This window comes from Hypomesus nipponensis, chromosome 16 (genome assembly GCF_054491055.1).
Source record: "Hypomesus nipponensis isolate SF chromosome 16, ASM5449105v1, whole genome shotgun sequence".
Classification (NCBI taxonomy): domain Eukaryota; kingdom Metazoa; phylum Chordata; class Actinopteri; order Osmeriformes; family Osmeridae; genus Hypomesus; species Hypomesus nipponensis.
In genome coordinates, this window is record NC_140376.1 from 3684596 (window position 1) to 3712500 (window position 27905).

The 27905-nt window shown below is 48.4% G+C and overlaps 3 protein-coding genes and 1 non-coding gene across 6 annotated transcripts in view; 3 read left to right on the forward strand and 1 right to left on the reverse strand.

Moving 5' to 3' along the window:
- The first annotated feature begins 52 nt into the window (after positions 1 to 52).
- lmnb2 (lamin B2) lies at positions 53 to 8588 on the forward strand. Its single transcript, XM_084675558.1, has 12 exons — positions 53 to 453; positions 1959 to 2095; positions 3235 to 3391; positions 3948 to 4073; positions 4528 to 4698; positions 5309 to 5434; positions 5628 to 5848; positions 6675 to 6885; positions 7019 to 7126; positions 7233 to 7352; positions 7559 to 7651; positions 7955 to 8588. Exons 1-12 carry the CDS (start codon positions 244 to 246, stop codon positions 7991 to 7993), a joined length of 1719 nt encoding a protein of 572 aa, XP_084531684.1. The 5' UTR covers positions 53 to 243; the 3' UTR covers positions 7994 to 8588.
- Positions 8589 to 11764: 3176 nt separating this feature from the next.
- On the reverse strand, positions 11765 to 11878 carry LOC146254415 (U5 spliceosomal RNA). Its single transcript, XR_014731623.1, has one exon. It is a non-coding gene; the product is annotated as a U5 spliceosomal RNA (small nuclear RNA).
- Positions 11879 to 12121: 243 nt separating this feature from the next.
- Positions 12122 to 14538, forward strand: commd2 (COMM domain containing 2). The gene is made up of 5 exons (XM_084676008.1): positions 12122 to 12502; positions 12641 to 12718; positions 12871 to 12953; positions 13043 to 13216; positions 13320 to 14538. Exons 1-5 carry the CDS (start codon positions 12436 to 12438, stop codon positions 13518 to 13520), a joined length of 603 nt encoding a protein of 200 aa, XP_084532134.1. The 5' UTR covers positions 12122 to 12435; the 3' UTR covers positions 13521 to 14538.
- Positions 14539 to 17374: 2836 nt separating this feature from the next.
- Positions 17375 to 27905, forward strand: part of wwtr1 (WW domain containing transcription regulator 1) — a 26050-nt gene continuing 15519 nt past the window's right edge. For 2 of the 3 annotated variants that reach the window (XM_084676095.1, XM_084676096.1), the window contains exon 1: positions 17375 to 18348. In XM_084676095.1, coding sequence (XP_084532221.1) covers positions 17942 to 18348 — 407 coding nt within the window. In that variant the 5' untranslated portion in view covers positions 17375 to 17941. The remainder of the gene's footprint in view (positions 18349 to 27905) is intronic. The other variant, XM_084676097.1, reaches the window with a different exon arrangement.

Here is a 27905-nt window from a genome sequence, read left to right on the forward strand (position 1 = left end):
AACCTACACAAACGCTCCTTTTGGCGCGGCCAGCGTGAACTGAACACGGCCATCTTAGTGAGTTCTTTCAATAATAGTAGATAGCAAACTGTAGTGGTGGGCTGTGGATTTAATTCAGTTTGCCAATACAGGTTGGTTGTGAGCAGCTAAACCGGTTTTCAGACAACTGCGAGAGCTTTCCGTTCGCAGGGGGAAAAAAAGTTTGGAAGCAGTTCAGAGTGGAGTTAAAGTTTAAACTTTGCCATGGCGACCGCAACCCCTAGCCGCGCTGCAGCTCAAGCCGCCGCGACCCCGCTCTCCCCAACCAGGATCTCACGCCTGCAGGAGAAACAGGATCTGCAGCACCTGAACGATAGGCTTGCCGTCTACATCGACCGAGTTCGGTCTTTGGAGCTCGAGAATGACCGACTCATGGTTAAAGTCTCGGAGAAGGAGGAAGTCACCACACGCGAGGTAATTCGAGCGTCGAATAGCAGCCCGTACGTAGCTAGCTGATATACAACGGCGTATGATAGCCAGCCAGCACCACCCGCTTACCGTGCCGGTGATTTAGCTTGCTAGCAAGCTGGCTCGCTACTCAATATCATTCATTCACTTTGCTAGTCTAACTATCCAGCTCCTTTGCCTAAAGGCACTTTGTAAATGCATTTTCAAGCTTGTTGACATTTTCTTCATCGCTGTTTCTGCTGCATTACATGAGGACCTTCTGTGACAAATGTGTATATCTTGCTACACCTTAAAAAAATGTATGCTGAAATTCAACACTGGTCGTCAGTGTCCTTGAAATCCTGGGAGGACTAGGTAGACTAAGAACCATGTTGATTTGAGGGATCTGACAACAGAGTTAACCAAGGTGTCAGCCACATGCAGTGTGGAATACAACTTTTCCATCGTAACCGTAATGGTTAATTTTCTGATCGGCAAAGTAAAACTCCCACTCAGTCAAAAGAAAAAGAACGGTTGAAATTGAATTACAGGACAGGGGTGGGTGGATTTTTTTAAACAAGTAGTGTGCAGAAAAGCGCAAATGGTTATGTCTTGTTGATTGAAAAGTGATTATTTTCATGGTTCAATTTGACAGCAGAAAGGCAATATGCTCTAATATACTTTCTTTACTTCGGGAGTCTACAGGTGAACTTGTGTCAAATACTCGTCCGTGTTGTGAGAACGACATGTCACATATAGCACATCCAGACACACCTCTATTGATAGCCACCTATAGCAGGCTTTATGCCCTCTGACCTGTCCCAGCAGCCAGCCTTTACTACAACTGCATTCCTATGCAGTTGCATAGTGTTTATACAGAAAGTTGCCTGGGCTAGGCAGGGCTTTGACTTGCCCTATGTATACTGTCCCCCGAATGGGATTATGATGTGGCTATGAGCCAAGGGAGGGAAGGAAAGGAAAGGCAGAGAGAGAGCCTCTAGCTGGGGTGAGGGTGGGACGCGGGGTGGGTTGTTGTTCATATGGCTGCCAGATGGGAGTGGCTGGGGGGGGGGGGGGGCGGAGCGCCTTTCAAAAGTTTGAATCTCTGACTGTTACTCCAAGTCAGTTCACTTCAGAGAAAAACACGTCTACTGTGATGTAATCCCCCTCCCAGCTGCTCTGGTTCAAATCACATGAATAGTTTCAACTGTTGATACAGAGAATGGCAAGACATAGTACTAGGTGTGCATATATATTTATCTGTTAAATCATTTTCATTAAAATTGTAGTTGATTTACTTCCTTGAAGAAAGCAAAAAAGGATTTCTATGAATTTCCTATAAAAAAAGAAAAAAGATTTTCCGTTAAATTTCCTTCAAGTATTCAAAAAAAGCCACGCCTTAGATGGACTATGTATGGAACCTTTAGAATGGGCGGGGATGTAGATTGCAGATCCAGATGCCGCTCACATGACTGACGGTGTGTGTGTGTGTGTGTGTGTGTGTATTTTTGTATTCGTCTTCCACCGACCAGGTGACAGGGATTAAGTCCCTGTATGAGGCGGAGCTGGCGGACGCCAGACGTGTTCTGGATGAGACGGCGCGGGAGAGAGCGAGGCTGCAGATCGACTTGGGAAAGGCAAACTCGGATCTAGAGGAGCTCTCCAGGAAGTGAGTCAGCCCCAGACTCCCCCACACACAGTCTCCCAGCGCTCCGATTCCAGGGCCCAGACCCTCGACTATCACAGGACATCATAGTTCTCTTTCCTTTTGAAGTTAGTCATGGTTCCCCCCTCCCCCTCTTACAGAGCCCATGTGTATTCCCACGTAGTCCGTGTTATGTGGTGCATTTTTGTTAAAGAGGCTTAAACGCCTTGAAGACATTTTTTCCTTTCATTTCTCTGGAAGTCAATGTAACATTGACCATGAACTATATCCATTCAAATCGAAACCATAAAAACGACAATAAAGAGCAGGAGTTTTACTCCTTCATCCCAAAAGACTAGTAATAATCTAGTTAGGACATCTTTGTAGCCTCCCCCCCAACACTACCATGCTAAACACCACTGGGGATTGAGTAGTCCGTCAATGGGAATTCTGATTGGCTAGTAGTCTTGGGACTGGTAATTCGGCTAACCGACCATGTAAACCTGGTTTACTTAATCTGCTGTATAATCCTATTTCCTCGGGGTCAGTTGTAGACAAGATGGGTCTTGAAGAGTTTTAGTCCTGTAGAGACAGATGGCAGATGTGTGGTATGACAAGTGATTCACTCTTTCTGTTGATTGTTTGTTATTTTCAGTTGCTTATTAACGCTTGTGCAAAGAGGAAGTCAGGACTGTAGAACTCACCTCGCTCTCTATTTGCAGTCAGAGATGGTCCACATGATGAGTCATAGCTAGCATGATTTATAGCGCTTTCTTTCAGTTTGAACCCTGACAAGAACAGTCAGGTCCAACAATTATATTCCGATAGAAAACAAAAGCGAAGTCAAATGTATGAATCGCTTGAAATGCGAGTATACATCCTTTTCTTAGACAGGCACATATTCATATACTTAAAAATATGACATACATACACACAATAAATATATATATATATATATATATATATATATATATATATATATATATATATATATATATATATATATATATATATATATATATATATTTATTATGTGTATGTATGTCATTTTCTTTTTTAAATTTAATCTTTTATTTTATTTTTTTATAAAAAGGATATTTATTAATCCTAATTCATGTGCACTTGCATAGATTCAAGTCTGACTGTGTTGTGTGTCCCGTCAGTGTGAAGAAGAAGGATGGTGACCTGGCTGTGGCTCTGGGCCGGTCCAAGGACCTGGAGGCCCAGCTCAACCAGAGCGAAGCCGCCCTCAACACCGCCCTCAGCCAGAACCATGCCCTGGCTGCAGAACTCAGCGACCTCAAGGCCGAACTCGCCAAGGTCTCAATTCTCCAGTCACTCACTCACAGACTCATAAAAAAAAAAAAAAAAATTGAACAATGGCCAAACTCTTGCAGTTAGATCCAATCTCCTAGTCTGCCTGGGTGGTTGCTAGGTGTGTCCCTCCTTTATCTTCGACCTTGTATCACGGTGGTTGCCCTCACACCCACCCTGACGCAGTGGGTTTTAGTTTCACGTGGGATGTCTATATATGGGCATGTTAGATAACCACCGGTACAGAGCGGAAAAGACTGGCGCACACTTTCGTTTCAATGTATGTTGGCACCAGTCTGGCTGTTATGTAGCCATATGCTCCTCAGACTGGAAAATGTCAGCTGCCAACTGTGCAGGGTGAGACATGACTCATTTAATAGGCGTTGCATACATGCGTTTACACACATATCATTTATACACAGAGTGTAGGGCTTAAAACTAGACAAACACACAACTTCTAGCCATGTCCAGCTTGCATATACTCACCGATAAGCACTGAGACAAACACAAACACACCAACACACACACACAATGTGCTGATGCTCTGCGTCGCCTCCTGCAGGCAGAGGAGAGCCACGCGGTGGGGAAGAAGCAGTTGGAGGCGGAGACCCTGATGAGGGTGGACCTGGAGAACCGCTGCCAGAGTCTGACGGAGGACCTGCAGTTCAGGAAGAGCATGTTCGAGGAGGTGGGTACTGGGGGGGGGCTGAGGAGGTGGGGGGCTGAGGAGGAAGGAGGAGGGGGGGCTAGGGGTGCTGAGGAGGTGGGGGGGGGGCTGAGGAGGTGGGTGCTGGGGGGGGGGCTGAGGAGGAAGGAGGAGGGGGGGGGCTAGGGGTGCTGAGGAGGTGGGGGGGGCTGAGGAGGTGGGTGCTGGGGGGGGGGCTGAGGAGGAAGGAGGGGGGGGCTGGGGGTGCTGAGGAGGAAGGAGGAGGTGGGGGCTCGGGGGGTGCTGAGGAGGTGGGGGCTGAGGAGGTGGGGGCTGGGGAGGAAGGAGGAGTTAAAGGGCGTGGTAGAGGAGGAGGAGGAGATGGATGGATGGATGAGATTGAGGTTGGAGGGATATTCATTGTATGGGATGGCTGTTGTCTTGGCAACCGGCACACAAACGTGTTGTTGACGGTCGATGCCGTGGTTGTGTCCAGGAAGTGCGTGAGACCCGCCGGCGCCATGAGAAGAGGACGGTGGAGGTGGACAGCGGCGGGCAGCACGACTACGAGTTCAAGCTAGCCCAGGCCCTGCAGGACCTGCGCAGGCAGCACGAGGAGCAAGTCAGCATCTACAAGGAGGAGCTGGAGTACACCTTCAAGGCCAAGGTACCTCACACACACACACACCTGTACAGAAACACACACACACCTGTACAGAAATACCCTCATGTCACCCATACATCATCTAAACACATGGTTTGTGGGGGGAGAGACACTCGCTCACCTTTTGACTCGACACAGGCAGGTGACACCTTTTTATGAATGCATTTCCCAGTCCAAGGTTCCCTGCAACACACATATTTACTCACCTGCACAAAACACACACAGACCTCACCCACCCACTCAACAAGGTCAACAAAACACCACAGTAGCAGGTAGGGTTTAAGGCAGCGGTTCTCACAGGCAGTGGTTTCTTGGGCCCCCCTGCCCTGCATGTTTGAGATATTTCCCTGCTCCGACACACCTGATTCAAATAAATGGGCCTGATAACCATTCATTTAAATCAGGTGTGTTGGAGCAGGGAAATATCTCAAACATGCAGGGCAGCCCGAGGACCAGGATTGAGAACCACTGGGTTAAGGTTAGAAGTCGTGAACTAAAAGTGTGATTCACACTGAATGCCAGCCTGTGTACTGACCCCCCCCCTCTCTCTCTATCTCTCTCTCTGTCTCTCTCTCTCTCTCTCTGTGTCTCTGTCTCTCTCTCTCCCTGTCAGCTGGACAACGCCAAGGTGTCCTCGGACCTGAACGACAAGGCTGTGGGCACGGCCCGCGAGGAGCTGCAGGAAGCACACATGAGGATCGAGAGCCTGGCCTACCAGCTCTCTGCCCTGCAGAAGCAGGTACACACACACACACACACGTCTTAACAATCACACAGCGCCACAAGATTCTGACTCGCTGTGTCGAGGGGAACGAGGTGTGAGCGTGGCATCGCCACTATGCGGGTCAATGTTTATCCTGCAGCGCGTGTGCATTGTCGTATGTAACCTGGCGTGGCGTCTCCCCTACCCCACCCGCCCTTCCCCCTCGCAGGCGTCTGCGTCCGAGGAGCGCGTGCGCGAGCTGGAGGACATGCTGGCGGCTGACCGTGAGAAGCACCGCCGGCAGATGGACGGCAAGGAGCGGGAGATGGCGGAGATGAGGGACCGCATGCAGCAGCAGCTCAACGAGTACCAGGAGCTGCTGGACGTCAAGCTGGCCCTGGACATGGAGATCAACGCCTACAGGAAGCTGCTGGAGGGGGAGGAGGACAGGTACCAGGGTCACACACACACACACACTTTATAAGAGGGAGTCAGGTGGCTGAGCGGTTAGGGAATCGGGCTAGTAATCAGAAGGTTGCTGGTTCGATTTCCCGGCCGTGCCAAATGACGTTGTGTCCTTGGGCAAGGCACTTCACCCTACTTGCCTGGGGGGGAATGTCCCTGTACCTCTTGGGGGGGTAAAGAAAGACAGCACACAGGAGGAGTTCACACACACATAGTTGAGCTCGTTCTGGAGGGAAAGGAGGAGGACAGGTGCTCACGCCCCAACACACACACACAGAAGAGAGAACATTCTGGACCCTAACGGCACATTCCGGCCCCTAATTGTACATTCCTGCACCGTGCTCCTGACCAATCGGTTGAAAGCAGCTATTGAGGCGACATTCCGTGTGTCCGGAGCAGGCCAGTCACAGACTCTCCAGGTGGGACTCTGGGTGTTCAAGTCCTCTCTTGTCGGTGATGTTCTCTCCCTAAGGGACGTGTTGAGATTGATGGAAAGGTGTTCACTGTGTGTGTGTGACATTTAGATGCATGCCTGGTCTAGCAGTAGGAATGTCCCCAGGCAGCAACGTACAAACAGGATAAACATTCACCTGAATAGTTGTAATACCCAGCTCACGCCTCCTTCCCTCCACTTGGCATTCCTCTCATGCCGCGCTCGTCTGATCCACCCGGCAGAGCGGAGAGCCCCTGGCGTGGACGGAGGGAGCCTTCGGGCAGCTCGTCCTCCACACCTGCTAGTCCAACACGAAGGCAAGAATGTTAAACATCAGTGCCCTAAAGACGAGTCTCTCCCTCCTTCCCCTCCCTCCAGGCTGAAGCTGTCCCCCAGCCCCTCTGGCAGGGTGATCGTCTCCAGGGCGACGGGCAGCAGCTCCTCGCGGAGCAAGAGGAAGCGTGTGGAGCTGGAGGTGGAGCTGCCCCAGCTCAGCGTGAGCCAGGAGGCCGAGGCCAGCGGCGGGGTCTCCATCGAGGAGATGGACCTGCAGGGCAAGGCCGTCACACTCCGCAACAACGGAGACACGGTAGCTACCGTCTGACTGGGTCTGGACAGATGACCCCCCCCCCCCCTGCTGTGTGTGTGCGCGTGTGTGTGTGTGTGTGGTGGTTTGGTTATTCGTGACACACTAACAGTTGTGTGTGTGTGTGTGTGTGTAGGACCAGTCTCTGGGGAGCTGGAGATTGAGGAGGCAGGTGGATGCTGAAGAAGAGATTGTCTACAAGTTCTCCCCCAAGTTCAACCTCAAGGCCGGGCAGACTGTCACGGTAAGCAAGGAAAAATAACACACACACACACACACATGCATTTTTTTGTGTCTTTTTGCTATTTTTCTGTCACGAAATGTGTGTGTTGACAAGCTGTGTGTTCCAGGTGTGGGGTGCGGAGGCGGGCGTGGCCCACAGCCCCCCCTCCGACCTGCTGTGGAAGAGCCAGGGCTCCTGGGGCACAGGAGATGACATCATCACCATCCTGGTGAACTCTGATGGCGAGGTAGGCAGCGAGTAGAACACAGTCGCCAAGTTGAGCCACCAAAAAGGCCCACTCTGTACAAAACCGCTCTCAAGGCATATAAGGATGTTATACATGACCTTATACATTTTATTTAGTTGTACAACAAACACATGGTATGTAATTTTGGGGCTAAAACAGCCTTTCTTGGCATGTTGTTGTAATGGTGCTGTTCCTCGTCTGTCCAGGAGGTGGCCAAGAGGACCGTCACCAAGACGATGATGGAGATGGAGAATGGAGACGATGAAGAGGAGTATGAGGAGGAAGAGGAGGAAGGCCAGGTATGTCCCAGAGCATCTCTGCCTGAGCCTCATACCTACACAAGTAGACGGATGATCAGAAAATCCCAGGCTTCAGTCATTCCATGTTTAATTGTTGTTTGCTCATGATCGCTCTCTCTCTCTTCCCCTCCCTCTCTCTCTCCCCCTTTCTCTCTCCCCCTCCCTCCCTCCCTCCCTCCCCCTCTCTCTCTCTCTCTCTCTCCCTGCCTCTCCCTCTCTCTCCCTGCCTCTCTCCCTCCCTCTCCTGGTTGGTTGGTCTGTTCACTCTTCTGTCTGTCTGTCTGTCTGTCTGTCTGTCTCCAGGTCTCTAAAACTTCATCCAGAGAGTGCTCCATCATGTGAAGGAAGACCACTCCAGATGTCTTTCCTACAAATCCCCATTTTGTTTTTCTAGAGCCACTCAGATATTTTTGTATACTTCCGTCTTGTGTTCTTAATATTTTTTAACTGACAAAACAAGAGCCTGCCCATATTTTTAACAGACTCCATTTTTAATCCTCGTAAGTATGGACCTGATTTTCTCCTGCGGGTTCAGACTGAACCCCATCAGCCCTTCTCGCTGGCCCCTTTTAGTACCACATAGAACACAACCAGTGTGGATGCCTCGTCGATAAGTAGAGTCATGATGCCTTCGGTTCAGGAACAGCCCATCCCTACTCCATCCTCTTCAGTGTCTCTGGGACATACTGCTTCCTGGATTAGGAAGGGCTGAGTGCCACCTTCTGGTATGGAGGCCCACAGCAGCCCCACAATCATAGGACGTGTCTTCTGGCTTACCAGAGTCGTTGTCTATCGCACATTGTCATGTCACATATTGGAGAGAAACATTGGACCTAATATTCTAATCACACATCTGTATTTACTATTTTCTTGAAGGTTCTTAAAGGAGAAAAAAAAAAAATAATGATCGAAATGACGTCATTGTCACCACCAGGCAGGGGGGAGGGGAGGGGAGGGGAGGGAGGGAGGGAGGGCAATATAGGGGCTCTGAGATGGTCATGTGATCTTTACGGTGGTCACGTGAGCTCTGCTTTTTCATGTGTAGATTGTAACTGACAGCTGTTGCTACCTTAGCTTGTATTGTCGTCAGGACAACAGGGTGGAAATAGGACTAGACATTCTCTGAAAATAAAAGACTTCAGAAATGTTAAATCATTGGATATACATTTTGAATATTAATGAAAACAACAAGGATTTAGGACCTATTAAAAACATTTGGACCGATTAAACATTTGTGCTAATGGATGGCCAAATTCTCCATCGAGCAGTTGATTGTATAGTGATGATACCAAAGATGTTATTGTCTGGGTGTCATTAGACTGCGTTCAGGGTTGTCTTCCCTGCGTCTGCGGGTGACTGGACCCTCCGACGACACGTTTCCACCCTGCTGTCAGAGACGACACGGCAGAAATCATGGTGACATCATACATTTGTTATATTAGAAAATTATGTTTCTCAGACAAGTGAGCTCATTTGAGCATCTTTTTTTCCCCTTAATGTGTCTTGTGATCAGATTCAAAAGCAGCGTTTCATGTTAATGAAACAAGATTGTGATTGTGTGTTTTGTTTTTAACCTGAAAGTCTTAGGAATGCCCAGGAAGGTTTAGTGTTGTCAACATTTGACGACTGGGAGACAGGAAGATTGTGATTTCACCATTAAAACCTGTTCTCAGTTCTCCAGGGGTGCTGTGGATACAGACTCTTAACAGCTACACCGTTTGGCTGTTTTTCTTAAGAGGCCTTGATTTAAATTGTTGGGTGATCTCCCATTCTTCCAAAGTCTCACAAGTGTCTAGACTAGGGAGGTAGTGGACTGGCTCCGCCAGGGTTCAGCAACAGCAATTTAGCTGTCGAAATTGGAAAGGAAAGAGGAGCAATTTGATTGGATAAATTCTTATTGGATTAGCAACCTTTACCACGAGTGGATGTAATGTTGCCTGAATTTTTTATCATTTTAATATTGGCCTGGGAAACAGAATTTTTTATTTTGTGTAATGTTTTCGAATGCAGTGTTTTGCATTATTGATGATCGTTATTATTTTCATAGGGTTATTCAAAACAATTTTGTTTACTTGTTTTTTTGTGCTGTTTTTTTTCTTTTTCAAGTTCTCTGAATATGATGAAGTTTGGGTCTAAATGACAGGGCTTTGTCCTGTGGAACATTGATCAGTTGAATTGGCAAAGTTCTAATTATAATGAAATGCAGTGTCGGTCACCGTAAGTCTGTATTGGTGCGATGATTCCATCACTACTAATCATCGCAGAAAAAAACCTGTTTTAAATATGAATACAATACAAATCAGGATAGAACTGTGCCCATCATACACTGAGGAGTAATATAATGTAGGAATCTGTGTTCTCCTGGTGAAAGGTGCTTGAGATTTCCTATATGGTTTGGAAGTAGCATTGGTTTCATACACTGTTAACTACACTCAGAACCACAGGAACACAGTATGAATATGTGTGTGTGTGTGTGTTTCCTTAGCTTATTCTCGCAATTATTTCGCCAAAATGTGACATGTAGGCTTTGAAATGTGACATACTACAACTTGGGGAAATTGGATCTTTGTGAATTAAGTCTATGAGTAAGTAAAGCCTGTGAAGAATGCTCACTGGAGCGAATTACTGTTAACCGAAAATGTGGAAATGCACCATTGAAGTGCAGTAACAAGGGTTTAATTGCATAATTAAACCTTTTCCTTAAATGGCTGATATGTTTGATCTGTGGTGATTTGACGTGAGCTGTTGATTCAAACTGCCAGTCACCTTAAACTTCATCACTGACAGAGGACTTGGAAGGAGGGGAGGGATGGGGGAGGGCGCATGCCAAATGTGTGTTTGTTGTATTGCTATTGATTATTACTCCTACGATTGAAATATTTTTTGTATACATAATAAATGTTTTCCATATTAAAACGTCTTGTTTTTTATCATGTGAAAGCATAATGCATAGACATCATCGTCATATTCATGTTATTTAGAGAATACTGGTATGGAAGCAAATTGGTGATGTAATGTTTTGAATTTGAAAAGGCATTGAATGGTTAATAATAATATTTTAACACCACTGAATTTTTTGGTTTTGAATTCACCTCTTTTAAATGTACTGTTTGAATTTGAGCAACCTGAATTTCTGAGGAAATTAAAATGTCAAAACATGTCACTGATTTGCTTCTATATACTGGTGTTAATCAGGTGAATTTGTGTGAAACATAAGGTTGACGAGAGACTGCAAGGATGTTGCCATACCAGTCTCTGCCACAAGATGGCAGAAGAGGTCAAGGTGGAGTATGGGAGGATCGCCTCCCTGCTTCGGTGGCCTTGTATGAGCTTCTACAGTGATGACATTGTTCATTTCATAGCCACACAGGCTCCTCTCCAGGGTAAAAAAATAAATACAATCTAATGATAAGAATGAGGCATGTGAGCAACGTGGCCTTCACAGAGACAGGAGCCACGTGAGATGTTTGAAGCCTCTTCCTTGGAGTGGCGCTGCAGCTGCCGCAGCTGCATCCTGGTGAGGTCAGAGTGAAGACAAGACTCAGGAAACGTAACGGGTGGAAACGACCCTGTGTGGTGGGAGGATGTCCTCTCCAGGCTGAGAATAGAGATCACAGAACTATCTGTCCTCAAGTCACTGAACTCAGCCAACCCCCTCCCAACAGGACGGACCCAACTGCTATGCTATTTCTACCCTCCCAGATCAGCAGAACACACACTGAGCAGATTGTTTCCCTTCAAGCTACTTACTACACCTATCCCAACACCATTGTGGGTCACACATAGAATCACTGCATGGAGAAACGGTCTGTGTGTGCGATGTGTCTTTGTTTTCACCTTCAGATATGAATTCTTAAGTGTCGCTGGCAGCTGTCTCTGTTCCAAGATTAGAATTACACCACAATCTGTCTGATTTGAAACTTTCTCAGAGTTATAACAGGTCCTTTAGTGATGACGAATACCAGAAGGTGGGGCGGACCTTTACACAGTATCACTCTTACGTAATGTATACTCAGGATTTCCAGTATCAATCAGTTTTGATGTGGGACCATCATGCCATGCCCAAACCCATAGAGAAACAACTCAACAGATCATGCTTTTAACAGATAGAGAAGCCCCGCGTTAGAGGGGCTACAAAAAATTAATTGATACTCGTAATGTTCCTCTCCACGGAAGTCTTTAGTAAAAGGCGAAAGGCTTATACGTATTGAAGAGAAACCAGAGTGTGATAGAGCAGATCGTTAAAGCCTCTATGGCGCTTTTCTCGGCCATGACATTATAGTTAATGGTGTTAATATTTTGTGTGTAATATTGTGTTTGTCAGGATACCCAAGCTCGTAGTAGCCTACTTATGACTTTGTTTAGAGCAACAGACATGCAACTTAAGTACGTCGTCCAGCATTAAACGGCTTTGTCTGCGTACACGCGAAAAGCATGGTGGGAAATTATGCAATTACGTTGAGCAAAACGGAACATTTCCACGATGTAACATTACATAAAAACAGGTCCCTCAAGTTTTATCAAACGTTTGGTTTTAATGCGTGAGACCTGACAGCCCTGTAAATAAGTTAAACTTTTGTAACTCAAGTTCCAACATGCAGTGTCACTGTGGAATACGGAACCGTTATTGCACTGTGCATGGTTTTCTCGGAATGTTATTCGAATGGGACTATTTCAGTCATGTGATTTGGATGGGTTAGCTTGCTAAAGGTGTACTGGTTTTCAACTCTACACTCATTAATTACTGTAACTAGATTGCATTTTAGTAAAAGTAGTCGGTAACAATGTTGATGGTATTATCTGATGAACATAAGGAGCATTTGGGCTTTCTGTCGGAGGTAGACCCAACAGGTAAGTAATGTCTGTCTGTGCTAGCTAACGAGTGGCTGCGCTTATTACAAAACTGTTTAAGTTCTAGTTGTTTCCATTGGACTCGAGGAACTTGTGCTGTCTAACTACTCGGCTAACTCATGCTATCTACGTTCCCAGTGGTGGGTGAATTCGGCCGAATTGCCGTGGAATTCCTGCGAAAAGGAACCAACCCTAAAATCTACGAAGGGGCTGCCAGTAAGTATCAGCTAGGTAGCTGTCTATCTATAGCTGAGTTGGCCTACACATTTGAACGTCTGTTACCAAGTCAGTATAGAAATTCAACATAGTCAGGGCTACGTCTTCACTGTCGAGCGTACAACCACGGGACCATCTGAATTCTTGTTTAGGAAAGCTGAATGTTGCCGTGGAGACGGTGCAGCATGGCGTGGAAGGACTCATGTATCTTTTGACAGAGAGCTGCAAGCTTCTGGTAAGGACGAACCCACGGTGGCTCTTCCCTGCTGCCAACCAGAGTGCGTGTTTATCCATCTGACCTATTGTCTGATTATCTGCATGTAGATTTCAGAGGTGGACTTCCAGGACTCAGTGTTGGTGCTGGGCTTCTCTGAGGAACTGAACCAGCTCCTGCTACAGCTCTACCTGGAACACAGGAAGGAGATCAGAAGCATCCTGAGCCAGCTCAGCCCTTCTCTCCCACACTACCACAACCTGGAGTGGAGACTGGATGTACAGGTGTGTTTCCGTCTTCCTGTCTGATCTGTTTGTTTTGCCTGGCTGTCTTTGTCTCTGTTTCCACGGCAATGCCATGTGTTCACTCTCTCTCCCTCCCACCTAGTTGGCCAGTCGAGCCCTGCGCCAGCAGGTGAAGCCAGTGGTGACCTTAAAGCTGCACCTTGAGGACAACGAAGGGGTGAAGAGGGCCAGAGTTCTCCAGACTGACCCCGCCACCCTGCTGCACCTCATCAGTAACCTGGAGACGGCCCTGGCCGAGCTAAAGACCAACCACTGCCGCAGGATCCTGCGCAACATCAAATAACGTCCCCACTCTGCTGACCCTGGAGCTGTGTGGCACCAGACTGGGATCTGCACTGACACAAAACACAGTACAACGTCTAGGTTCCCAGGGTGGAATCCGAATGGGTTCGAAAGATCTTAATCTCGAGTCTGTGCAATGTGAAACTCCTCACTCGTGGTTTGGTGTTAGACACAACCCTGCCAGTAGAGGGGGCCACTGCCAAGCCTGGAGACTGGAGGAGGGGTGGAGCAAGGACAGTCAGCACTGATAAAGTGAGATTAGGAGACAGACAGACGCATATATTGAGTATTTACAGACACACAGACTGCATTGAGATACAAAGATGAAAGGCAGTGCAATTCAAATAGTCTAATTTTGCAGTTTGATCAACTAAACATGCGAGAATAAGGATGGAGGGCATTTTGTCTGACCAAGGGCAGTTTCTGGCATTTATAAAGTGGTGTAAAGCTCACGGCTCAGTAATCATTTGCATATAAAAAAAAAATGTGCGCATCAGACGCTCCAAGTAGTTGTTTATGAAACAATCAAATTAATTCCCAAAATGGCTCCAAGCTGTCTGGACTGTTTGAGATTTTGTCACAAACTTGGCCACTACTTCACAGGTCGAAGTAATCATCTTAATGCTGTGTTGCTATTGCATTTGACTTGTCTTTTTTTTTTAATTGTTAGTGTTTTAAAACGTTTATTGTATTTGATACCAGTATTTGTTCTGAAACTATGAGTGTTGTTGTTGCTGGGACCAACTAAATGTAGAGAAACGAAGACCATTGCACTGGAACACGAGAGACTAGAAAACGGTTACTTATTTTTTAATTACTAACAACATTGTGTCTTGCTTCAAAAATGTACCCTCTAACCACGAATAGAGATGAAATGTGCCATTATCATGGATGTTTATTATCCATAATCAGCCTTGTGCATTTTCGATTTTTTTGGCCTGAAAGTGTGGCCCACGTGAATGCCTGAATGTTATGTTACATGTCGGGATTAGTTGAGACATTAAATCAGGTTGATTCCATCTGATGTTTTTTTTTAATGATTTGTGGGACTAAGACAGCTTAATTTATAAGAAAATTCATCACACAGCTTAAAGTCAGGACTAGTGGATTGGTTGTTGCTGCACATTATCTATCTATATATATATCCATATAGAGCGATTGAGCGATAAATATATTCTGTATATAATAACATTAAATATACAAGCTAGAGGTAGCATGTTATGTTAGCTAGCATGTTATGGAATCAGGCCATCTGTGACGCATGAGACCTGTGTCATTCACCTTCCCTAGGGACTCCCTCAGACCAGGAGCCTTCTAGAAGGTCAGAGTTCCCTCCGGTAACTGTCCTGCTGTTGTGAGGTCCCCCTCACCACCACAGGATATGACACAGGTGTTTCCTGTGCATCATTTCCTAAAGTGACACCACTTCCTGGTACCACCTGCCTTCACATCTGAAGGCTAAATATATCAAATCAAATTTATTTGTATAGCCCTTTTTACACTCAAGCATGTCACAGAGGGCTTCACATACCCCCCTAGAACCTCCCCTCAACCAACCTAAACCCTCAAGGAAGACAAGGAAAAACTCCCAACGGGAGAAAAAATGGAAGAAACCTTGGGAGGAGCAATTATATATATATATATAGATCAATAGTAAAATACAATTCATGGATAATTTTGGTTGGAACAGTGGTATAACATATTGCTCACTGTCAGTGTCATGTCTTGTTAATATGCAGAAGACGTTTATCTTGTTAAGCCAAATTCCTATAAAATGTTAATGCAGGGTGGAATTTATCATATTGGACTTGACACACAGTGGGACAAGGCTCTCACAAGCACATATCTTTTAACTGTCAGCTGCAGCCACAAGACAGTCTCAATTCAATCAGATTTCACTTAAGTGAGTTCTGGTGAAATCCATTAGGACTCTCTTTCCCAGGCGTAGATGCTGTGAGAGTGTGCTGTGTGTGGGTGGTGGTGGTGGTGGAGGAGGAAGGGGGGGGGGGGTGAAGGAGTAAGAGGTCAGCAGCTTTGGGGGGGGATTCAGTAACAGGTGGTTTTCTCAGGCTTGGGGGAGTGGGAGAGAGGCTTGGTTTCAGACGTCAGCTGAACTTTTGCCAAAGTCAACTGTTCTCATGGACAGATGCAGGAAAACCTCAGAAGGCCTACCTCAGTGACAGGCTTTGTGTTGTGCCTGTGAGTGTAGAAAAGCAGAGTCATCTTAAAGGCTATTGATGTGTGTATGAGTATTTATCCCAATCCTCCCCCTGAAAAAGTATTATAGATATTTCTCACCAGGAAGCTTGATGTGATATATCTCGTGTGTCACGTTAACTCTTTACTGCGTTGCTCCACCAGGAACAGTCCTGTTCAGTGTGCCAGGACTGCTGGGCTCTCAGTCCAACAGGTTGAACTGAATTAAAAACAGGCTAAAGACTTGACAATGCCATAACCGACTCACCGACTTGTATGACTCACTTTTCTAGTTGTGATGAATAGAGCTAGGGTAGACTTAGAAAAAAAAGGATTTGCATAATAAAGTCTGGGTTCACAAGAGACTTAATTGTGAATAACCTTGGCTTCAGCTTAGTGGCCAAAGCATGTCTGTGCTACACAGGAAGTCTGGGTTCAAACACTGTACGTCATAGGGTGGGTAACAGGCGGAATATGCGGCTGGTCAGTGCATTGTTGAGGATGAAGAACCACCCCATCAAAGGGGATTGTCTTACATGGTGGCACGTGCCAAATCTTAGCTCTGGCCATTTCAAGGGACAGCTGTCTATTATAAATGTCCATGCTTTCATTCTACCACTGATGGTATGAAGGGGCAAGGGTGGCCAAACAGGCTTCATTTGATTTCTTTTTAACGAGGCTTCCTCTGGTTACTACACCAGGAGAGCCAGACGTTTTTAAACTTGTGCTTCGTAGATAAGATCCTGCTTCATCTAGACAAGACATTGGATTTCTTGCATAATTTGTGTAGAAAACCTACATTTGTGGTAGATGTGTAGGATACATGTCTTTCAAAGCAATATTTAGCTAATTAAATACAAGACATTATGGAGGAATTTAATGTCCACAGTGTTTATGTGTCGATAATGCACATTTCCTTTTGACTGATGATTTTTCAAACCTTATAGGCTTCCAGATGAAATCCTTGTGAAGTACCATGTGCAATTTCACCTTGATTTGTCAAAAGATGACTGAATTACAGCTGCTTAAACTTAGTCCCAAAGCTGACCAAAGCTAATAGCCTGTCTTTTCTATTCACAGACTGAACAGTTGATATGTAGCAGAAGGGATAGAGAGGCTGACTTGTAACCACATGCTCTTGAGTTCAAATCTACATTCAGCCTGTTGTTGGTGGCAATCATTTTTGCTATCTTGTTGTCCAACTCTTGACCTTCTACAACGTACATTTTATAATATTTTGCCATTTTGATGAGGAACCCGCATCGCTGCTTGCAGCTATATTTATTATTTATTTGTATGTATAGCTTATTCATGGCTCTATTGAATTCATTCATGAATATTAGGCATAGAATAGGCCCCACATTATTGCTTTTATCAACAGTCAAATCTGCTATACCGTCCTGTAGGCAAGGCTAATGGGAGGGCCTTCAGGCAACAGGCTGTATCAGATTAAACATTCCTAAGCTTATGTGTTGGTGTTTGTATGATAAGGATGACCCTGTTATTTTTGACTTCTTAAAACACATAATAGTTAGCTTGTCCAGCAGGTTTAGGATGTAAACCATCTATGAACTGTGTGCTGTTCCATCTGAGGTCTGTGCCTGTCCCAATTATGTCCTTACGGGGCAGTGTGCAACAGCTGTGATTTTCTTCTTTCAAACTTCGACAATTCATTTGAATCAGGAACTTGTTACAGTAGGACTTAGTCTGGGTTATTTTAAGTCGTCTGATTTCTTTCTTTAGCACAATTGTAGATTTAGTGTCCATGGTGGTTTCAGTCTGTTTAAGGTGTTGTTTTGTAATCACAAAAGTGTGTTAAACCCCTCGAGCGCCGTGCTTATGAATTATGCATGAGAGCCTGCTGACACAGACACAGGCGTCGTCGTAGGAAAGTGGAGTTTACAAACTTTGGGACGGGAGCGGAGTCCGGGCAGCAAAGAAACTGAAGGAATTTCGCCGTCAAAACACAACAGAAAGTTATAAGTAGCCATTCTCATGTAGGGGGCACTTTTAAGTGTTCTCTCTAACTTTTCGAGAGTTGTTTTTGCGTAACAAACGACTGAGAGGTGAGAAAACATTTTGTCCACCGAGAGTGTTTATGAAAGTTAAAGTAAAGGTCTACACCGAGGTGCATATAGATTCACCGGACAGCTTTCTGTCGTCGCATTATACAGTTCCGATTTCAATACATTTGTATCGTTTTGCAAATTTTTTCGTCAATCAAAAATGAGCAATAACCCACTGCAGCCAATGCCTGGACAACAAGTTATCCATGTCGCGCAAGATCTGGATACAGATCTCGAGGCGCTTTTTAATTCGGTTATGAACCCCAAACCGAGTTCATGGAGGAAAAAACTTTTACCGGAGTCTTTTTTCAAGGAACCCGACTCTGGATCTCACTCCCGACAGTCAAGTACTGATTCTGGGAGTCATCCGCCCCGGCTGACTGTGCAGCACGTACGGTCACATTCCTCGCCCGCGTCCCTCCAACTTGGAACGGGAGCCAACCCAACTCCAAGTCCAGTACATCATGCGCACATCCGACACCAATCTTTCGATGTGGCCGAGGAGCTACCCCTGCCTCCTGGATGGGAGATGGCCTACACTTCCAACGGACAAAAGTATTTTCTAAAGTAAGTCTACATTTCATTCTGCTGACCTTTGACATCCCCGTGACGCTTACTTTCAAGTGCTCCATGGAGTTCTTCAACTAATTTATAAAAAATACAATTTGGACTTGTGCCATTACGTTGCGGGGCCCTAATCAGACGCATGTAAAGGTCAAATAATGACGTGATAGACGGCCTCTGTGTATGTAACTTGAGTGTGAGCCTTAAGAACAATAGATGAGGATCAGTCGTGAACGAGCGCCCCTGTGCACAGCGGCCGTTCCCTGTTTTTTTTTCTTTCTGTCTGTCAGCTAAAACCCCCACACTCGCCCACCCTTACTGACGGGTCGAATCCAGTACCTAACGCGGTGTATCCTAACACATGTGTGTTTGAGCTGCAAGGCTTGCCGCTATCCCTGCCTGTTAAACAGGAAGACTTTTATTTTTTATTTTCGAAACTTGACAAACACAAACCACATAGTTTGAAGCGCTCTAGGCTATTGTTTATATCTAGGTTAATCCCTTTATGGGAATTATTTAATTGGCATCACTAAAGACTGACAAAGAATGAGCACCTGCCAGGATTATTCTGTAGATGGCCTTGTCAGTTTGGTCTAGGCTACATGATATCCCATCACTTCTCGACCATTGTGCAATAGCAGCCCAAGTAGAGAAAGTGTTAGTGTTTTGTTTCCTGGTCTGAGGATCCGGCAGTGCAGCCAAGCCGTCTGGCCTCTGACCAGGTGGAGATAATCTCCTTTCACGCACAGAGAAGCAGCAGGGGGTTCAGGAGGAGATAGGAGATACTGCTGTGCGTGGTGTCAATGACCTCTCAACTTCCACCTGGTCTCTGCTCAGGACCCAGGTGTATAGAAGTGTCTAAATCTGAAGTATCTACTGTGTGAGCAGATTAGGAACAGCCACGGTCTCCCTGTCTCTTATCGCTCTCTTGTTGCTCTTCCTTTCTCTCTTTCTCTGTCTTGCTCTGTCTCTTTCTCGCTCTCTCGCTCTCTCTTTCTTTCTTTCTTTCTCTCTCTCTTTCACTCTCACACACACACACACCCTTCTCAGTAGCCTGTGTTCCGGTACATCTACTGTAGATAAGGATGTGATTAGCTTATCAGTGGGGACGTTGTATCTGTCCATCTTTGCTGCTGAAGGTGTGACCAGCCAGTCTCAATGCTAATGTGTGTTTTAGAGTCCTCACCCTAAGTGAGCAGGGGTGATTACTCCCATTCTTCCCTGCCCTAGGGTCACCCTGCTCACCTGACTGACTGGGTCTGTGTGTGTGTGTGTGTGTGTGTGGCCGATACGGAGATACTAGTGAGAGAGAGGGAGATTGAAGTAGCACTGAAAAGCTTGTGTGTGTGTGTATGGGGGGGGGGGGGGGATGGGGTCAGCTCTGTGGAGTGTTTTCAGGGGGCAGTAATTATAGAAGGTGTGAGAAAACGGCAGCCTAGGGCACGAGCCAACACACACACGCAATGAAACAGTATTTAATCCTACTCAGGTGAAACAATATGGTGAGGTGAGAGGGGCTAGAAAGAGAGAGAGAGAGAGAGAGAGAGAGAGAGAGACAGGTAGACAGTGTGGTGAGAGAGGCAGAAAGAGAGAGAGAGAGAGACGGGTAGACAGTGTGGTGAGAGGGGCAGAAAGAGAGAGAGAGAGAGACGGGTAGACAGTGTGGTGAGAGGGGCAGAAAGAGAGAGAGAGACAGTGTGGTGAGAGGGGCAGAAAGAGAGAGAGAGAGAGACAGGTAGACAGTATGGTGAGAGGAGCAGAGAGAGAGAGAGAGAGAGAGAGACAGGTAGACAGTGTGGTGAGAGGAGCAGAGAGAGAGAGAGACAGGTAGACAGTGTGGTGAGAGGGGCAGAAGAGAGAGAGAGACAGGTAGACAGTGTGGTGAGACGGGCAGAAAGAGAGAGAGAGACAGGTAGACAGTGTGGTGAGACGGGCAGAAAGAGAGAGAGAGACAGGTAGACAGTGTGGTGAGAGGGGCAGAAAGAGAGAGAGAGACAGGTAGACAGTGTGGTGAGACAGGCAGAAAGAGAGAGAGAGACAGGTAGACAGTGTGGTGAGAGAAGAAGCCGACAGACCGGGAGGGAGGAAAGAGGAGACGGAGTTGGTGGACGACCGCAAACGAGAGGATGTCTGGGAATGCCCGTAACCAAGGGTTCTATGGAAGGTTCCTCCTTCTCCATCCTGTCCTCCTCCTTCCCACCTCCCCCCAAGCGCGGGGGAGGGGCAGGCATGGCTCCCCCTGTCTCCTGTCCCCTAGGGGGAAGAGGGGGGGGTGGGGGGGGGGGTCCTCTGTGTTCTGTCACCACCAGCAGAGCTGGGAGATCCTGCACTCACCGCACCCTGCAATTAATCTGGCCTGCACCCCCATCCAGTCCCTGAAGCCATTCAGTCATATAGGGGGTGTTAGAACTCGTACTATAGTTCGAGATTTCTTTTGTAATTTGGACAAGCGTGTGTGTGTGTGTACGAGCACGTGCGTCTTCCCAGAAGACTGATTCAAACAATTATTGTTATATCCTCCCACACGCACACTTTCATAAATGCACCCACTCGTTTGAATGTATGATTAGCCTCTTGCATCACGATGACTAGATACATTTCCTGCAGTTCCCACTGAAGGGAAGAGGTCAGCAAGCAATGGGGGGGGGGGGACCAGTCTGCTCCAAGCTCCTTCCCCCAGTTCACCCATTCCTCCCCCTGGAGACGTGTCCAGACCCATCTGAGCCTTCATTCCTCCCCCCTCCTCCCCCCCCCCAGCTCCCCCATCCCCCTCATTCGGTAATAAGAGATGGTTCCATTGCTCCATAGAAAGTCACTGAGACTTCTGTGTGTGTTTGTGTGTCCACATGCATGTCTGATTGCCTGGGAATGTGTGTGTGTCTTGTGTGTGTGCGTGAGTGTGTGTAACTAGTGTGCGTGTGTAAGAGAGAGGCTGTATGTCTAGCATGCTGCACAAGGCTGTCTCCAAGCCAGCATGCCAGGGCGTGTGTCTGGAGAGCTGGATTCTCCTCCTGGGTTGAGGGGCCTTGAGTCAAGGTGCTCTGCCCTTATCCAGTCAGCGTTCTGTGTCCTCAGACGACTTCCCCAGCCTGGGGATCCATACCAGCTCTACCCGGAACGCTTGGATGTGTGTTCCTGTTCGAGATTGGGATTTCTGGCAGCTTTTTCTGTGGACCATCTGTCGGCCATCTTAGAGCCGTTATCGTGATCGTTTTGAGTCTGAAGGAACACAGACCCACAGACAGACGAGGGTCTTGTGCCTCGGTTTTCTAAACGGGCACATGCTGCAGCCAGCCCTGCAGGGTCCTAAAGAGGCCCGGGGCTGATTAGGAACAGCTTCCTGTCTGTGTTTTTACTGGGAGAACGAGACGCTCTTCTCGGAGAGAAAGGAGTCCGAACAGAAGCACCTTTATAATGCCAGTCGTGGGACAAGCTGCAGATAGTCAGGGCTGCAGAGTTACTTGCTCTTCAGAGTTACAGGACTGCAGAACCATATTGCTCCGGCGGGTTGCGTGACAGGCAGACAGAAACTGTATAAAAGCAATCTAACTACAGGCAGAGCCAGGGTCATGTGGGCAGAAATGAAACCATTAAGGCAGGTGTGTGTGTGTGTGTGCCTGTACCGTCTCTTAGCTCTCTGTGCTCTATTGCCCAGCCTGTACCCTCTTCTTAGCTCTCTGTGCTCTACTGCCCAGCCTGTACCATCTTCTTAGCTCTTTGTGCTCTACTGCCCAGCCTGTACCCTCTTCTTAGCTCTCTGTGCTCTACTTCCCAGCCTGTACCCTCTTCTTAGCTCTCTGTGCTCTACTGCCCAGCCTGTACCCTCTTCTTAGCTCTCTGTGCTCTACTGCCCAGCCTGTACCGTCTTTTTAGCTCTCTGTGCTCTACTGCCCAGCCTGTACCCTCTTCTTAGCTCTCTGTGCTCTACTACCCAGCCTGTACCGTCTTTGTAGCTCTCTGTGCTCTACTGCCCAGCCTGTACTGTCTCTTAGCTCTCTGAGCTCTACTGCCCAGCCTGTACCCTCTTCTTAGCTCTCTGTGCTCTACTGCCCAGCCTGCGGCCGTCTGCTGTCTCCCAGTACAACAGCTGAGGTGCCACCCTGTGCGTGCCCCTTTGGCGCCCCTCATCCAGACCCCATACACACACACACACACCCAATCCATAGAAACACTGTTATTTATGGGCCATGGGCTGGACACACACACTGCCTGCCAATAAGTGTGTGTGTGTATGCGTGTAGGTGTGTGTGTAGGTGTGTGTGTGTGTGTGTAGGTGTGACTTTCTCTGGCCACCCGAAAGGACAAAAGCTCCTTGGTGTAGCGTGTGTGTGTGTATGTGTCTGTCTGTACTTCTGAGTGTCTGTGATGAGACTTCTTGTCTCTGTGACTGTCATGGCATCGTTTCCACGCCGACACACAATGATCCCCTTTGACTTGTGGAGAATTTACTCTTAACTTTGAAAAGATTCTATTTCTGGATATGGTGTTCTATATTTAAATGATGTAATTGAATTACATGGAGTCGGCGATGGTCGCCAACGATTAGTTCAGACTTCTGAAGCGAAGTAGCTCAAAGTTCCCCTGTTAGACACAGAATGTGTGTGTGTGTGTGTGTGTGTGTTGATACTGACCTTGACCCAGGGTTTCTTACGGGAAGGCAGCTGTAACCTGTCAGCAGAGGAGAGCGGGGAGAGACATACTCCTGTGATCTGCTTCTTATCCACACACACACACACACACACACACACACACACACACACACACACACACACACACACACAAAAGCCTTTGTGCTCCTGTGAGTGTGTTCCAGCTGACTAGGAGGGAGCCTCTACAGTGGAGGTCTTGGAAGAGGCTGCGTTGTTTAGTCTGACAGGCCTTCCCCCCTCAGCAGCTTTAGGTACCCTGTCCTGTCAGAGGACACAGGTCTGCCTATGGTGGTTACAATAGTCTCTCTCTGTCTCTGTCTCTGTCTCTCTGTCTCTCTGTCTCTCTGTCTCTCTGTCTCTCTGTCTCTGTCTCTGTCTCTGTCTCTGTCTCTCTTTCTCTCTCTCTCTCTCTCTCTCTCTCTCTCTCTCTCTCTCTCTCTCTCTCTGTCTCTGTCTCTGTCTCTCTCTCTCTCTCTCTCTCTCTCTCTCTCTCCTCCATGCAGTTTCTCCTCCTGTGTCCTCTCTCCTTCCGTCCCAGCACATGCAGTGTATTATCTTTGGCTCATCCATGCTGCATAACAAGTGGCGTGTGTTCCCCTTAGTGTATGTGTCACCGTTTCCCAGTGACGACGTGTGGATGGAGCCAGCAGTGGACATCTGTCCAGGGGATGAGATGGCTGTGGATAGTGGCACGGTGGTATTTTCCACAGTCCCCCCCCCCCCCCCATCTTCAATAAGCAGCTCAGAGAGATGGTGCCGTCTACAGGATATGGAACTGGTCATTTCCTGTTGTTTGGAGTTGGAAATGGCTAAAGGGGCTCTGCGGGGTTTCACGAAGCGAAAACAATAAACAGGGCCACGCCACTTCAAAGGGCCGTGCGGAGGGGGAGGGGGGGCACTGCACACAGCCTCTCTTTGCTTTGTGTTAGGGCCTGCCTGCCTGCCTGCCTGCCTACCTGCCTTTCTGCCTGCCTGTCTGACTTTGTCTGTCTGCCTGCTTGCCTGACTCTGTCTGTCTTTCTGTCTGACTCGGTCTGTCTGCACATCTGTGAGTGAGTACATTCAGACCATCTCTTATCTTCATACCCATGAAATCAACCACATCGAGTCTCGCTCAAAAGCTGGGGCTTTGCTGTCCTCATTGTTCCCTGTTTTGAATACCTCCGAGGGACGAGGCCTCAGAGAACTGTGATGTTGTTGAAGGGGCCTTGACAGCAGTGAGGTAGACTAAATCAGCCTAATTATCCAGAAAAGCATCTGCATTCCTCGCCACTTCAAAAGGGCCATGTGGGAACGCTGACACCCGGGATCTGGGATCCTGAATGCCCTCCTCTCCACTGTGGGGCCTACTTGATATGGCAGGCCTGGAGACAGAGTTTGTTGTTTTCAAAGGAGAGACTGTTTATCCTTAAACAGAGATGTGAAGGGAGTGGAGCGAGGCCCAGGCCGGCTCTCTCTCTATCTGTCTCTCTCTGTCTCTCTCTGTTTCTCTCTGTCTCTCTGTCTGTCTCTCTCTGTCTCTCTCTGTCTCTCTGTCTGTCTCTCTCTGTCTCTCTCTGTCTCTCTCTGTCTCTCTCTGTTTCTCTCTGTCTCTCTCTGTCTCTCTCTGTCTCTCTCTGTCTCTCTCTGTTTCTCTCTCTCTCTCTTTCTCTCTTGGGTGTTTCATCATGTCCACCACGGATGAGTGCGTGTTTACGTTTGGGCCTGAGGATCGTGGCTTCCGGTAAGCCTGCCGGTCCTGTGGACGGTAAATGTGTGGCCCTTTTATTGAGGTTTTTTTCCTGCCCTGGGTGGTAGCCAGTTAAAGGCCGTGCTCTTACTGTGGAGAAGTGTCTGAACACGCACACGTGCACACACTCCAACATATACACATTCACTGATTGACTGCCCCCCTGTCCAGCTCTGCTCCCCTCCCTCCCTCCCTCCCTCCCTCCCTCCCTCCCTCCCTCCCTCCCTCCCTCCCTCCCTCCCTCCCTCCCTCCCTCCCTCCCTCCCTCCCTCCCTCCCTCCCTCCCTCCCTCCCTCCCTCCCTCCCTCCCTCCCTCCCTCCCTCCCTCCCTCCCTCCCTCCCTCCCTCCCTCCCTCCCTCCCTCCCTCCCTCCCTCCAGTGTAGCCTATTCATGGGCTATGGAATGTGAGCAGCAGCTATGTGGGTGTATTGTTCCCAGGGCAGTGGAGGCTTTAGCTGCCCCAGCCTCTAGCTGCCTCCCTGGGCCTCCAACCCAGCCTCTGAGGCCTCCTAGCCAGCCTCTCTGGCCTCCAGCCCAGCCTCTAGCTGCCTCTCTGGCCTCCTAGCCAGCCTCTCTGGCCTCCAGCCCAGCCTCTAGCTGCCTCTCTGGCCTCCAACTTTGGCATTTCATTGAGCATATCCCCAGCCAGCTACTGCTGCTGCTGCCAAACAGCTACGGGTTCACAGAACAGGGGGCCACTAATGTTTCTGTGAACACATATCTGTGTGTGTATTTCTGCGAACATACACGTGTGTGTTTGTGTGTGTGCACGTAGGGGTCAGCTTATTGGCAAGGGGTCCAGCCCTGATTTAGAGGAATGTCACATGTGATGTATTGCTCAATCACTGGTCCCATGGGCCACTTGACGGGCCCCAGCTGAGTGTAGGCTAAGGGCCATTGTCCCCCTGCAGGGTTTCCCTGGCTTGGGTGGCATCGGGAGGGTGGGGTGGGTTGGGGTGGGGGGGGGGGGTGAGGAGGAAGCGGGACTGGAATGTGCAGGGTGTCCCATCTGTGAATGACACTGCATTCCTCAGGTGACCGGCCTATGGAGTGAATGGAGCTGGTCACTCTTGCACCACCTACTGAGCAGCCCACTGGGAAACTGCCATGATGTCACTATACCCTGACGTTATTTCACAAGAAACGATAATGACATGAAATAAATAAGTAGTGTTAGGGGACAGTGTGTGTGTGTGTGTGTGTGTACATTTGTGTGTGTTTATGTTTCTCAGTGACTCTCTCTGGTTAACACCCGTCATTGACGACCGGTCCTTCTGAAGTGTGATGTCAGAACAGGTCAAATCACATAGCAGCTAACCATACTGGCTCCTGTCTGCTGTACAGCGCTGATGCGCTCACACACACACACCCCATGTTGCAACCTCTATGAAACATCGTCCTCCTCCTCTGCGTTTACGCTCTGCGGCGATGTGGTCGAGTTGGTGAGCGCAATGTTACACGACCGCGGTATCTGAGTGTGTTCGTATAAAAAAAAAAACATATCTGTATGTATATAAATACTTTGGGAATTGAGCTGGAGAAAGAGAGGGGAGGACATGTAGGATTCGAACCCAAGCACACGCCATACTGGTGAGCTACCAGGGTCCTCCGGGAGAGGGGAGTTTTGACAGCACCATCGGTCATCCTGACTGGTATTATTATAATCTGCTCAGTTCAGTGGAATACTGGATGGAGGGAGGGAAGAGGGAGGTGGAACAGGGATTTGTGTTTGTCCTTTTTGTGGTGGGGGAAAAAAAAAAGTACAGAGTAGAATAGAAGGTTTACAGTGGCTCAGGACACTCTGTTCACTCGGGGGCCCAACTCAACGGTCTCACACACACACAAAGATATGCTTCATGCCAAAATATTCATTGTAAAACAGTGTGTCGACGGAGGGGGGATTGGGTTGGGGCAGGGGTGGGAGGTGGGAGGGGCTTGGGGGAGGTGGGAGGGGCTTGGAGGAGGTTGTTGTGAGTGGAACACTCAGTTGATTCCCATGTCTGCTGTTGGGTCGTCAACAATGCTGTCTTTGTCCTGGCGGCATTAGGCCAATATCAGCCTACTGGTTTCACTATAGGCCACTGGACAGGGAGATAGATAGAGGGAGAGGGAGAGAGACAGGGAGAGGGAGAGAGACAGGGAGAGGGAGAGAGACAGGGACAGGGACAAAGACAGGGAGAGGGAGAGAGACAGGGAGAGGGAGAGAGACAGGGACAAAGACAGGGAGAGGGAGAGAGACAGGGAGAGGGAGAGAGACAGGGACAGGGACAAAGACAGGGAGAGGGAGAGAGACAGGGACAAAGACAGGGAGAGGGAGAGAGACAGGGAGAGGGAGAGAGACAGGGAGAGGGAGAGAGACAGGGACAAAGACAGGGAGAGGGAGAGAGACAGGGAGAGGGAGAGAGACAGGGAGAGGGACAGACACAGGGAGAGGGAGAGATAGAGGGAGAGGGAGGGAGACAGGGAGAGGGAGAGAGACAGGGACAGGGACAAAGACAGGGAGAGGGAGAGAGACAGGGAGAGGGAGAGAGACAGGGACAAAGACAGGGAGAGGGAGAGAGACAGGGAGAGGGAGAGAGACAGGGACAGGGACAAAGACAGGGAGAGGGAGAGAGACAGGGACAAAGACAGGGAGAGGGAGAGAGACAGGGAGAGGGAGAGAGACAGGGAGAGGGAGAGAGACAGGGACAAAGACAGGGAGAGGGAGAGAGACAGGGAGAGGGAGAGAGACAGGGAGAGGGACAGACACAGGGAGAGAGACAGGGAGAGGGACAGGGAGAGGGAGAGAGACAGGGAGAGGGAGAGAGACAGGGAGAGGGAGAGAGACAGGGAGAGGGAGAGAGACAGGGACAAAGACAGGGAGAGGGAGAGAGACAGGGAGAGGGAGAGAGACAGGGAGAGGGACAGGGAGAGGGAGAGAGACAGGGAGAGGGAGAGAGACAGGGAGAGGGAGAGAGACAGGGACAAAGACAGGGAGAGGGAGAGAGACAGGGAGAGGGAGAGAGACAGGGAGAGGGAGAGAGACAGGGACAAAGACAGGGAGAGGGAGAGAGACAGGGAGAGGGAGAGAGACAGGGAGAGGGACAGACACAGGGAGAGGGAGAGAGACAGGAAGAGGGAGAGAGACAGGGAGAGGGAGAGAGACAGGGAGAGGGAGAGAGACAGGGAGAGGGAGAGAGAC

Coding starts and splice junctions, on each gene's coding strand:
- lmnb2 (XM_084675558.1), top strand. CDS start 244: ATGGCGACCGCAACCCCTAGCCGCGCTGCAGCTCAAGCCGCCGCGACC. Junction 4,074..4,527: donor GGAAGAGCATGTTCGAGGAG/GTGGGTACTGGG, acceptor GGTTGTGTCCAG/GAAGTGCGTGAGACCCGCCG. Junction 7,353..7,558: donor TGGTGAACTCTGATGGCGAG/GTAGGCAGCGAG, acceptor TCGTCTGTCCAG/GAGGTGGCCAAGAGGACCGT.
- commd2 (XM_084676008.1), top strand. CDS start 12,436: ATGTTGATGGTATTATCTGATGAACATAAGGAGCATTTGGGCTTTCTG. Junction 12,719..12,870: donor AATCTACGAAGGGGCTGCCA/GTAAGTATCAGC, acceptor ATTCTTGTTTAG/GAAAGCTGAATGTTGCCGTG. Junction 12,954..13,042: donor CAGAGAGCTGCAAGCTTCTG/GTAAGGACGAAC, acceptor ATCTGCATGTAG/ATTTCAGAGGTGGACTTCCA.